The 13949-nt window shown below is 39.6% G+C and overlaps 1 protein-coding gene across 4 annotated transcripts in view; it reads left to right on the top strand.

Moving 5' to 3' along the window:
- The window catches only part of snx13 (sorting nexin 13), a 43439-nt gene continuing 29490 nt past the window's right edge, over nt 1-13949 (top strand). Inside the window, exon 1 of one of the 4 annotated variants that reach the window (XM_088928534.1) lies at nt 1-114. In XM_088928534.1, coding sequence (XP_088784660.1) covers nt 1-114 — 114 coding nt within the window. Of the gene's footprint in view, nt 115-5322; nt 5479-5654; nt 5846-6477; nt 6581-13949 lie in introns of those variants that run through there. The other 3 variants (XM_088928535.1, XM_088928533.1, XM_088928536.1) reach the window with 3 other exon arrangements.

Below are 13949 nucleotides of genomic sequence, written 5' to 3'. Positions count from 1 at the left end.
ATGGAAAATCTTGCACGCGTGGTCCATAACAAATCAAGCAGGCCTTGGGACTGTGTTTTCCTCCAGCCTTACCTTGTTTGGGACTTCACTGGAAGCTCGTTTTGCTGGCGACAGGTACCGTACTGAAGTATTTCTAAAAATAGCTTCTCCAAAAACTGAAGGACTGCAGCCTCCGTGTTTGCAGCTGGTGCTTTGTCTACCTTTTCAGTAAGAACGTTGTTTATGAAACAAAATAAAATTGATTTTATACATTGGTGAAGAAACAGCTCACGTGTACTGTATAGGTAAACTGTAATTCACTTACTGTATGTTCATCTGAATGAAAACATTTGCCATGATTACCTGTTATTTTTACTGAAAGAGTCATGCTCTTTGAACTGGTGTTTAAAATCCATCCAAATGTGACAAACGCACAGTGCCTTAGTTAATTTACATTTAGCACAACTATGCTGTGCAAAAAGCACTTTTGGTTCTATGGATGCATTTCAACAGAATTGACAAATTTATTTAAAATTACAGAGTGCAAAATGGTGTAACCAAAATAAGTAGTGTACAGTTCAGTTTTACTGCTGTCACTAAGGAGAGTGTCACTAACAAACACAAGGAATTTAGAGGTTTTGAGAACCTGTTGGTTAATTTACATTGCTCAAGAGGCAGGTATCCCAAGACAAACCACAAACTTTAAACTTTTCAGAATTTCAGTACAGAATGGATTAAAAATAATCCCATTCCTACAGTACGTCATTGTTCTTCTAGTAGTCTTTATTCAAATAAAGGATGGTGTAATAGGCTGTCTCAAGATCTGTGACCGTTTCAGAGTACATTATACTGTATGTGTTTACCTTTGAGCTGCAGAGAAACACCCTAGTGGAAAATAAGAGAGGTTGTAGATGAATCTAATAAAAATTCATTGTTTTGCATGATGATCAAGTAAGTCTTATAAAATGTCATAGATTTACACGAAACTTGAATAAAGAATGTCTCTGGAATTTTATAAAATTATCTGAATCTTTGATTTTTTTATTCTTCTTTCAATCAAATTTGTTGTGATTTGGTACATGTCTAATGGACAAATGATAAAAAGAGTAAGACTCTTCTGAAATCAAATGTTACAATAAAGCCTCTCATTTTTTTAGTGCCGAGCTCAGCTGTGTTTAAAGAATAACTTAAATTGCAATGTTTCATTAGAGATTCTCTTCAAACCTTTACTCAGTTTTCTAGCTGAAGAATATATACAGTACATAAAAGCAGCAAAACTAGGATGTTTTAAAGATGAAAAATTTAAGTATTCAAACTAGTGAAGAATTTACTGATACTTTTAAACAAACAATACTGAATTCATAGCAAACATGAAAGAGATCAAGCTTTTAGAATAATTCCACTGTTTTTACCAGCCAGATACGTGCTGATTTGATTGCCAAGAACAGAGATAAGCTTTACTCAAAAATACATGATAAGTCTTAAAAAGAGTTACTAACAAGAGAGAGGCCCTGTTGCTCAGTGTACTCATATGGTTGATGGTAAGTAATTAATCCCACAATCTTGTTAGCATAGGTCTAAACAGAAGAACATAAGAGTCTTTGTTGTAGGGGAAGAGAGAGAACCCTTTGTAATAAAACTTTGTATTTTAATCTATATTATGAAGTATACTTTTTATTATTGATCAGTAATATTTAATTTCATAGGGAGAAAACTAGTACAGTACAATGGAAACGGTTGACATTTCCTAGACTCTTCAGTCATACAGAGAGTCTTTGATTTTTAACATGTCTTCCCAGAATTCATTGCTTCATGAAGAGACAAAGAACCTTTACAGAACCCTTCTTGACACTTTAAGTAAAAACGTTTGCAATCTCATAGGTATCTCTTTACTGCTGCAAAATAGTCACCTGATAGAAGGACAGAGCTACTGGGCATTTTTGTGAGCATTACCCATCTGAGTTCATTATCAAAACACAGTGCCACGTGGTGGTGAAAAGGAAATGAAGCATGAATTCTTCCAAGAGAGTCATGCTTTAAAAATAAATGTCTGTCTCTTGATATAATGAGATTTCCTACATTTTTAATTTTGCTATCTTATTTTGATAAAGAAGCACATTTGATAAGCTTATTTATGTAATTGAGAATTTCATTACCCCATGAATACCCCAATGTTATGGCATGATTATACTAACAGTAAATATGCAGTATATAATATAATCTTGGAATTACAGAGTACTGACTATTTTTAGGAAAGCAATGGATATTGTGTAATTGTACATTACAAAAAGTGAAATTAGAGGTGAAATTAATATAACACACAATTATTTGTTGCAGTTTTTTAAAAAAATGAAAGCAGTCAGATTAATACATTTGTCTGTACAACTGACACATGGATTAAATTATAACATATACTGTAGTATATTTGAAAAAAACAATTCTGTATTTAGAGGGGCATTTTAAGAGAGAGGCAGTAGAACATCTATTGTTATTTGATTGTCTAGGGAAGCACTTATTTAACTAGCTTGCTAGAATTCTTCTAACAAGCAACAAGGACATGAGATAACACTAAAGCATGTGATATGATATACTGTATCTAGATGTGCAGAAAGTGTTTGAAAAGGACAAGTATGAACAATTGGTTCACAAATTAAAAGCCTGGGGAATCCAAAGGAATGGGCAGTATGTACGAGGGCAGAGAACTTGTGAGCACACAGGAAACAGCCTGAGCTCTCGCTGGGCAGATGTGAGTAGTGGTGCCGCTGGGATCTGTTTTAGGTCCATTTTTCTTCCTGATCCATGTCTAAAGATGTAGATTGCAGGGGAAGTGCAAACAGACGTGGACAGAACCAGGGACAGGCTGACACTTGGCAAATGAAATTCCACACTTGGTGTCAAGTGGTCCACACTGGCAGTAGGAACACACACTGCACACATCACACGGGTGCTTCTGCGCTCCGTCAAGGTACACATGAGAGGAATCTGGGTGTCAGTGTAGATCCTTCTATAGTCTCATCAAGAAGCAATACGTGGAGAACAAGTTTTACAACACACCAGTAAAGTGTAAACCTCTCTTAGAATTTGATATGTGTCAAGTGTCACATGGCTTCTCCTGCGCTGCATCAAGTTACACATGAGAGGAATCTGGGTGTCAATGTAGATCCTTCTACAGCCTCATCAAGACAATACGGGAAAGCAATCAGAAAATCAATAAGAATGCTGAGGTACAGTATCTAGCAATTGAAGTTATGCTTCAGCTCTATGATGTGCTAATAAAACCTCATCTAGAAAACTCATGGTCAACATATTGCAGAAAATATATTATAGTCTTAGAAAGAGTTCGAAGGAGAACAAGAAGGATTCCTGCCACTGCGATCTGTTGTGTAGAACAGGCCGAGTTTCTACCGTCGGGAACAGAAGAGATTGAGAGGAGACTTGATTCAGGTATGCAAGACCCTAAAGGGTACAGACAGGTTCCTTTCACGTTTCAGACATGGGACTACAACTGGTATCATTGGTGGAATTCATCTAGGGCTGAGAATAGGTAAACACTTCTTTACTCAGAAAACAGTGGGTATCTAGACACCAGTCAGGTGATTGTTGTCCAAACTCTGGGCTCCTTTAAGACCCGTCTGGGTGAGATTTTATATTCACTGAGCTACTAACATGTAACTACCCAGTGGAGAAGATGGACTGAGTGGCCCCTCTGTTGTGCCAGTCTTTCTCATGTTCTTATGTCATGTAAATCATTTACTGTGATATTATGTATGAAAATTATCTGACACATTTGAGGAAGAATTAGTCATTTTACCGAAGATTTCATAAGATTCCAAAATAATGTCAGTACAGGGATTCAAGTTGGATTTAAAGGTTTCCCATGTATTTATCAAAAATACACTAATCCTCACTATTAGATTCTATCTCACTATACATTTTGCAGAAATACAGTATTAGATTGTGTTCCTGTGAATCAACTGGATACCAGTATTATTCTTGTATACAGACAATTGCTGTTCATTTCAATCAGACTTGATTTCATCTGTTAACTTAGTTGGAGACTGCAACTTAATTGTTACAATCTGTATATAGCATGAAACCACCCCTAATTTAATATCTGAATAAAATCACAAACGCCTGACCATACATGTCATGAATTCATTGGTCAGTTTAAGAAGTGACCTCATGGCGACAAGTGGACTGACAATGGCCAGAGGTTGTGTTTGGTCAGATAGCTGAAAGCCAAATGGCACCTACAGTAGGTAGATCAGAGGTTTAAAAAATATACATTCCCTACACTATTTTCTACTATACAATATGTCACTCATTGAAAGTGCATTTAGAACCAAGAAAGGGAGACAGTTCTTTACCCAAAGAGATGTGGGAGTCTGCAACGAGCTAACCAGCCATGTTGCTGGCGACCATACCCTGAAACAGCTGGATGAGATCAATTAACCACTAACTACCAGACTACATGGCCCAGATGGCCTCCTCTCACTTGTAACCTATTGGAGGAGTTTCAGTTTTGTCAAGTGCAAGTTGACCGGACTGAGATGGCTGACACCATTTTACCGACAACCTTTTTGCTCATGTTGATCAGCAAAACCTGATGAAATGTTAAAACAGATGAAGTACAGCTAACACTAGCAGAACATACATTGTGCTTTTAAGGTATATTTTAATGGTAGGTGCTTTTCGGTTGAAATATTGCAAAACGAATATTGGTCCGCCATAAAAACGTTTTCTTAGAAAAGCCACCGCACTAACCCCCCTCTCAAGGAATGCTTTATACCGGCACATTGGAAATCAGCCCATGGTACTACAGTATATCAACGTGTCTGCAGGGTCACTAAAAAATTAAGCGGAGATACGTTTGCTTCGTCTGCTTCTCCTTTCTTCTTTGCCTCCGATTCCTTCTTCTAAGCGCTTTGAGAAGCCACCTTTAAAGGGGCTATATAAATAAAGTTTTTAATTACTATTATTTACAGAACATTTCTGCAGAACTGCACTCTAAGAAGGGGACAAGCGGTAAAAAGTATTTTTTTTAGACTATGAAACGTAGAGAAAAAAAAAACGGAGACACGCAAGAACAAGATGAAATGAGACGGTGTGCAGGACCGACGTCCAGCAGACAGGAGCCGCCTCCCCGGTCTCCGTGCGCTGCCCGCTCACACGCCGCCCCCGGCCGCCGCCAGCTGTGAGGCCGCCGGCCAGCGGGGCTGCAGCTGCGGCTGGGGCCACGGTCACGGGGGTGATGACGCAGCCGCGGCATGCCAGCCAATCAAGGGAGGGCGTCGCGCCGGGTGGGAGGGGCGCGGGGGGTGCGCCTGGACGTAAACCGAGCAACATGGCGACTTTCCGGCAGGAGTGCGGAGACTGGGAAGGATCCAGTTTTTAAACGAGCGAAACAGCGGCGTAAACGTTCGAGTGTGTTTTATGCAATGTGGCGGGGTTAGCGGGACGCGTCTCCAGCCTCCACGGTTTTTAATAATGTTAGCAGAGGTAAGGGCCTCCTTTGTTGTAGACATGAAGATCTGGGAGTTTGCACTCCTTCCGTGTTGGGAGTGTGAGTACAGAAGGCAGGGGAGGTAAACACAGGGTGTCCAGGCATTGCAACACAGACAGGCTGGCCGCTTATCAAAGCCGTTTCTGCAGCACCGTCGGCGGATTACTCGCTTCGTGCGAGGGGTTTAGCGTGTTCTCCGCTCAGGAGACATTATGGTGGGGTTTGGCATGACAGTGCATGGGTTACGCTTGGAGTGAAAATCTCAGACTTGTTCAATCCGATCAGGTGGGAGAGGGACTGAGGTTGCATTTGAAAATTTGGACGCCCGGAGGGGCATGGATTGTGTGTGGCACGAAAAAAAACGTAAGCAAATCACTGGTAGGAAATACGTTTTGACATCCTCGATTGCTTGATTCCTTGTTTCTGATTGACAGGCGTTAACGTGCCCGGAGAAAACCTTGGGCTCTACTTGTAATGAATGCTTTTTGTAATAAATATCTCTAAACGCTTAGCGTGTCGTTTTAAAAGCAAGGAAAGTTGTGTTTTCCCCTGGAAGAATAATTAGACTGATTCCATCTTTAATGCTCTTCAGTTTAACGTGAGATAATGAGCGTGCATGTAACGGCTATGAGTTTATTATTTTTAGTTTACTACTTGAACAAATTGTAGTGCGCAACTGACTTGCATACAGTAGAACTTCACACAAGCTAGCTTAGTGTTATAAAATAATTTCAGGTTGTAATAACGGAGTTATCAGTGTTAGAGCAGCGATAAATCCAAGCTAGTGTTTTTAAATATCTTCATCGGGGCCTCGACATTATATATTATATACTTTACAATAACAGCTGTCAGGCCATATAAATCAAAATTAAAGAAATCCTGTACAGTTTCAAAATCTGCAAATGCCTTGTCAACGAGTATGCTTCATGAGATTCATTTTGCAGCATTCTGAGTGCTGTGTCCAGGAGTGAATAATTGCTGTGTTGTAGAATTAAAAGAAATCCCAAACAAATCCAGGACCTTAATCTGAAAATACTGTGGATGGTGGAAAGTCAATTAATAGATTCTTCGCTGATGATGCTTCAGTGGTTTAAAAGAGTGAGTATTTCCATTGCTATTCTGCTTTTACTGTTGTGGGTGAGTAATGCTCAGAGTGGTCTAAGTTCTTCTGACAGCATCAGCAAATTTATTTAGTAGCTTCTCACTTCTGCTTTAAGACTTCAAACTCATTTTCACATTGTTCAATTTCATGTACCTTTTAGGGTTTTGATTTTATTTCCTGTGGGCGTGTTCTTGTTCCCCAGCTTGGGCTGGCTCGCGTTGGCAATCTCGATTCACTTTGCATGGAGTTGTAATCTGGAATTGTTCCTGTAGCTTGGCGTCACTCACGGGGCTAGTAACAGGTGTGTGAATAGTAAACCCAGGGCTCCTGCTGTCAGATTGTATCAGCTTGCTAAATCATGACTACCGATTCATTTGAATGCTGTAAGGATTAGATTTACCTATTGGTTTTGAAACTTGTGGGTTGACTTCATAAGTGCTGGGTGCTGTTGCCACTGGAACAGTTACATGGGTTGATTGGCCTCCCTCCTGTGACCTTTTGTTGTGCTGCTGACTCGCAAACTGTGTCAAGATGCAAAGTATGGGTCTTGGATTCTGAATCTAATTATGAGATAAAGGTCTATTGAAGAGTAAGGTTGGCCCTTAACTGCAATCATGTGAAACATGCGTCCTACTTAAAAAAAAAAAGGTTTAAACTGCTTTAATGGGCATGGTAGTTCTCATGTCTAAAATGTTTGTTGTGTAGAAATAGCCGATTTAGGATATGCCCTGGTTTTAGGTGTCCTGGCCTGACTTTTTTCTAAAATGATGTTGACCAAGTATTTGTTCTGTTTGCTTCTGTGCAAATTGTGCCAAACCTTTGTAGTAGAACAGACGGGAAGGTCCAGTCTTGCACTGCCTTTTGCAAGATCATGAGAATGTAAAAAGGTTTAGACGTGAGAGGAGTCCGTTTATCCTGTCTAGCTCATTCAGTGTCCTTTTCTTTAAAGATTGGCTTTAACAGCATGCCGAGGCAGCTTGTTCCACACCCCCACCCCCCTCTGTATAAACAAGTGTCTCCTGTTCTTGGTTTAAAATGCACTTCCATGTAGTTTCAGCCCCTGTCCTCTACTTTGTTGATTCTGCAAAAGTCTATAGGTTTGTCTTTGTTGAGGCTTTTGAAAATGTTCTATAACTGCATCAGGCCCCCTTGGTTGTGTTTTAGATTGAGACCTAATATGTACATTTCTATTAGCCTGTCAGCATAGCTGAGGAATGAATCTGGATGCTGTTCTCTGGACTAATTCCAGGGCAGCAATATTTTCTTTTTGTAATGTGGTGACCAAAATTGTATGCGATATTCTAAATATAGTCTTACTATACTAGTGCATTATACATGTTTACCATAACAGCTCTTGATTTCAGTTACACACTTTCACATATATATCCTGACATTTTGTTGGCCTGTTTTGTGGCTTCTCCACATTGTTTAGAAGCTGATGTAATCTTCAAACGTGGGTAATATAGGAAAACAGTGTTCTTGAATTTCAGACATTTCCTCTTACACTGCAATTTATTGTGTGTTTGGAGCAGAGATGTTGCTTAATGCTTACAACCTACCTATCTGGTACAAGTTTAGTTTTTCAGTGTCCTTAACTCAATGTCCCAATCACCTTCTCTGTTGGTGAAAGGAGGGGACATTACAATGCCTAATGGGATGACCTGATCATTGTTTTTTTTTAAGACACTTGGCTTTCTGGGTTAACAGAAGACTATATGTTACCAAGAAACAGAAAACAATGAGCACTTCACACTAGACTTTCTGTGCATTGATTCTACACTCTTTGTATGTACAGTAGAGATAAATCTTTGTGTTCAAGAAAAGACCCTTGAAGATTCTAGGCTGGTGTTCCTGTACAATGTACAATGTGTGCATAGATTTGATGTTTTCTACAATTTTTTCTTTTCTTGCTGTTGGCTGGTTATAAGGGTGGTCCTAGTTTTTGAATACCCCCATCCCCTCATTATGTACCAGTAAATAAATTTGAAATTCAAACCCATTTCTTGGTGTATCAGTTAACATTTTGGGGTTGTTAGTAAACGTTTTACTTTATATCTGCATTCACATTCTGAAACGTTTCAAATAAAATTAAGCCATGCTGTCATTTTTTTTTTGTTTCTGGAGCATTCTGTATGATGTGAAAATGACAGCAATTTTAAATTCTTGAGCACTCCACAACCTTTCTTTTTTTCTGACTGCTCTAATGACCTTATGAGGGCCTGCAGTAGCAGGAAGTCAGTAGTACTGAGATGTTAAGAGTTGTTTTCGTTTTTCCTGATTTAGATTTTTGGTTTGTGAATACTTTACAAGTTTGAACAAGTGACTTCTGTCCGAGAGCCACCGAATTGCTCACAATTTGCATTTTGTTTCCTTATCTGTCTGTTTCCCCGTATGGTCAAGTTTAATAAATGGTCTGTGATGCTGTCTTGGTACTGTTTCTTTACAAACACATGCTTTCGTTAGGTAGTCATGTCAGGAAAAGTTTTAAAACCCTCCTTAAGAATAGAAAAATGTAAAGGTTAACTGTGGTAAATTCCAGAGCCTTTTGGGTGAAGTATTTAATAAGGCAGGGCTGACCAGCCAGGTGCTGCAGAGCTGGAGCTACTGTTCTCGCCTGACCCCGCAATCTGAACTGAGATTGCGGGAAGACTGGTTTTGAAATGTTCCCTAAGAAGAAGGGAGTTTCGATGCAAAGCACACATGCCATATCTTGAATATTCAGAATTTCTGAGCAGATTTCTCAAGAGGATTTTTTAATAGTACTAACCAGAATGTTTTCCAACAAATGTATATTTGTTTGCATCTTTATGATGTTTAAATACTTAGACAGAACTCAGACTTCCCCTCAGCCCAAATCAGAGTAGATTATGCTTATCACCTTGAAAATCAACTTATTGCCTAAGAGTAATGTGAAATTAGCCTGCTTTTATTTTTGTCATTGTCTGAAGTCTGTGCTGCAGACATTTCAGAAACTGTCACATATTCAAATAATCAGGTTTCTCTTTTAACCTACTCATTAAATGTGTCAGGTATTTCAAGGTAATTAGTAATTGACAGTTTTAGTGATCTCTAAATGGCGGAGATGTAGCTCTTCTCAGACAGGGTTAGCAACCCTAGAAATATTTTGGCCTATTTCCTTTGTGATCCTCTAAAAAACATAATTAAACCAGCACTCTTTCATGCGCATTATAAAAAAAATCTAGATTGATTTTTATAAACATTTGGTCATTTGCCATTAATGGTGGTTAGTCATCAATAAAGTCTACAATATACACATCAATCAATTTTAAGTTTAAGCTTCTGACAAGTAAACCCTCTGTATGACTTAAAATATTTTAAAGTATTAAGTTAAGGACATACAGACTTGTAGCAAATGAGTTGATTGGTTAGGCACATTATTGCCAAAGGTGCTGAAGCCTTTTCACAGCAGCGTCTCGCATCTGAACAACAACAGTTGCTTCACAAGGGATCCACAGCACTTTAACGTATAGGAGGGCCACTTCAGTTGTGGATGAAATGATGCACATTCGTCATTATGTGCCAGCAGTCTCGCTACACAGAAGATGCTGTATGGAATCAGCATGTACCCCCCCCCCCCCCCCCGGAGCTGTACTGGCTTTCACTTGCTGCTCCAGTTTCTTCCCACCATGTAGAGACATTCAGTCAGAATTGTCCCCCTTATGTCCGTGCCCAGGGATGGACTGTTTTCCTTGCCAGATTGAATCTTGTCTTGTGCTCCTTGTCGGCCAGGATAGACTTTCATCCATTATTACATATTTTGGACTAAGTGGTTATGGACAGTGGATGGAATTTAGGTAGGTCACATTGTGGCGAGCCCAAATTGGCATTCATCCAGGACATAAGGGTTAACGCCTCTGTTCAGACAGTGCTCAGGTTATCAGGACCTTGCCTTAATGTCTCAATGTTAACGTCAACTAACTACTGCATAGTGTCCCTGGTCACTAGGGCATTTTGGTTCAGAAGGAAGAGTAGCGCCTGAAGAAGGATCCACAGCCGATACATTGTTTTTTCTTTTCTACATGGGAATAAACCTTAAATTGTTCCTTTGTAGCACCTGTTGGCCTGCCAACACCACCTACAGCAGTAACCTTGGAGGTGTTTTATCCCAGCCCAGGCCTTATTTAGCTTCTGAGGTCTGACAAGAACAGGGTGCAAGGTGGTAAATACTGCTCTCTGAAAAGTTCTATAAAGCTCTCTTGATTTTTATACTGTCTAATTTAGCTTCCTTAAATGTAGTCATCACTACTGACCCTTACATATGTGCGTAATAAAAAATCTAGATTGTTTTACTTACATTTTTTTCTAATACTTCCAGATAAGCAGAAGTCACTTTAAATGCATTACATGCACAGGCTCATCCAACCTATTGTATGTGAAACTCCATTTAAATTGGGTTAATTTGAGAAGCATTCTGCCGTACATGTAAATTAAAAAGGCAAAAGTTGAAGTGGCAAGCAGAAAAAAAAATCAGAACTCTCTTTGGCTTCATGGGGCACTTTGACTGGTGCAGCAGTACTTTTCCGTCCTGTATCGCTGCTCTTGTGCGTTTCAACAGGTAGCGCACACCTGGAGTGCACAGTGCTGAGAGTCAGCACTATTGTACATAACGCAGGACCGCTACAGCACATAGCACCTGGGCACAGCAGGCTATAAATCAGTAATGCTGTGTCGTCTAGACAGACATTGTTCTTTCAAAGCAGTTCACATTAATCAAATATTTTCAGAGTTTTACACTGATCACGTTCCTTTATTGTGTAAAAGATCGTTAAAAGCGTGTGGCCCATATTCTGCTATCAAGCTTTGCATGGTTCTTCCTTGCATCTCCAGTAGTCTGTGATCGCAGCTACCAGAGGTGGTGAAGAGTTCTTTGGGGGGAAAAAAAAAGTTTACAGAGAGGAAGTAGATGATTATAATTAAATTATGTGTTCATTATAGCAGTGTGGTGATGCGTGTACGACTGTTTCATTTAAAGTAAAACTAATTTTTATGCACGTGGTGAGAAATGTAGATACTTTTTTTTTTCTGGAAAGAATTGTGAGGTGCCAAGTTTTCTGAATGGGAAAAAATAAGCACAAAAACACAAAGACACTCAACCAACAAAAAACAAGTTGTGTACCCACAAATACAAGCCGAGAAAAGAAAAACAGTAGAGCAATCAACACATCAAAACCTTTACGCACAGAAGATCGTAAATTGGATGTTTCAGTAAAATATTTGACTGTTCTACTTTCTAGGATTGTAAAATGGACAGAGCCAGGTATTACTCACTTTACAATAACTACTGGTCTTACAGCATGAGCAGTTCTCTAGTCCATGGGTAATTCTGCTGACTTGAGCGACTATTAGAAGTGCTCTGTCAGTGGCCTCTGAATATCTTGCTTCTTTTACCGTCTGGCACTGCATATTTGTTGATCTTAACTACTTTCAGTGACTAAAACGCTTCTATTTCGTCTTTGATAGTATAGTACGCAGTACAGAACTTTGTCCTTCTACTGCCTGAGGGCATGTTGTTGATATTTTTCAGTATGTTCACCACTTACCTTTCGTTGCCTGGATGTTTTCCATTTTCATCCCAGATACATTATTCTTCATCCCTTAGTCTTCCTTTGCAGTTGTAAAGTAGTACTGAAGGAACCTTTTATTATTATTATTAATTTTAACCTCCATTGCAATATTTCATTTCTTCTTTCTCTCTGCCATTCTAGTTTGCTTTCTTACCTCTACCTGCAGTTTGTTGTAATCCTTTTCTTTAACTCGGTCCTGTGTTTTTTTTTATAATCATTCCATTAGTTTATTTTTCTTCATGCATTAAACAGTCTGGGTCACCTCTTAAGCCTGTGCTTTTGTCACTCTTGGGATAAATCTGTTCAAGTGGAAGATCTTTAAACCTGCCGCCCATTCTCACCAGTTCCATCTCTGTGCTCTGCCACTCTTAACTTATACTTATACTCTGTTTTATTCCATTAGATGCTTTTTGGCGAGGAATGCCTGGGTCCTGAAACTGTGAACTTCAGATGTGTTGTAGTTAATGTAATCTCTGACAGCCACTGGCTTCTTTGGTGGCACTGGCAGTGCAAGAGGGCGATGGGACTGGTGTCCTCGAGCTGCTGCCTTAAGCCTTCAGCTCTTGACTGTCCAGGCTCGGGAGAGAAGCACGTTTGTGTGATCTTATTTTCTGCGAGGATGGGCTTCTGTGTTTGATGCGCTTTAACCACCAGAGATCAGCTTCTCTTGGTTGCTGTTTTAATAAAGATGGAATAAACTTATTTTGTTTAAAGCTCTTTGTTCTTCTGTCCTGATGTTCCATTTCTTCACTTTGTTTTTCACACCGCCTTACATCCTTGTTCCACTATGTGACAGAAGGATGGTTGTGTTTTATACATGGAGTGTTGTTTGATCTACATGATAGGTCATCTACAAGGTAGGTCATTGCTGTGTTTGGAAACATGACTATAGCAAATTAAATGTGATGCATAGTAATTGTGAAGCTTAAAACATAAGTACTCAAGTCCATACCAAAGGTGCTTACCCTGCAACTCACCACTGGAAGCCCACTTAAGCTAAGCAGGTGTGAGCCTTGCCAGTAGCTGGATGGGAGACTCCTGGGAAAGCTAAGGTTGCTGCTGGAAGAGGTGTCATTAGGACCAGTAGGAGATGCTTATCCTGCCGTCTCCGTGGATCCTAATGCCCCAGTATAGTGACTTGGGCCATTATACTGTAAAAAAGGCGCTGTCCTTCCGATGCGACGTAAAACCGAGGTCCTGACTCTCTGTGATCATTAAAAAATCATGGGGCATTTCTCAAAATGATTAAGGGGTGTTACCCCATTGTCCTGCCCAAATATTCCCCTGACCTTTATCAATCATGCCTCCTAAGAATTCCCATCTATGAACTGGCTTCAACACCCACTGAGAGCGTAGTGACTACACGTAGTGTGTAGTGAGTGTACTGGTGCACTTTGGCTGTCGTTGTATCATCCAGGTGGGGCTGCACACTGGTGGGGGTGGAGGGGATCCCCATTACCTGTAAAGTGCTTTGAGTGGAGTGTCTAGGAAAAGCACTATGTAAGTGTAGGGAATTATCATTATAGAGGAAGCTTCACAATGTATTTGAATTTTAGTATTAGCTTTTGAATTAGGGTTTGTTTGTGAAGTGTAAATATTTCAGTGCTACTGGAATCTTTGATTACTGACAATAAAAAAAAACTTAAGTGTATTCTGTATGTTAAACTGTGAAAATGGTATCAGAACCTTCCATTGCTCATTGTTAAAGTCTTGCAATTCATGCGAAATTCAGATACTGTGCATGTAGAAATTGCCTAAAGGTGTTAATTAACAGCAAAAC

Source organism: Atractosteus spatula, chromosome 12 (genome assembly GCF_055471065.1).
Source record: "Atractosteus spatula isolate fAtrSpa1 chromosome 12, fAtrSpa1.hap1, whole genome shotgun sequence".
NCBI lineage: Eukaryota > Metazoa > Chordata > Actinopteri > Semionotiformes > Lepisosteidae > Atractosteus > Atractosteus spatula.
This window is presented reverse-complemented; position numbering and strand designations above follow the sequence as displayed.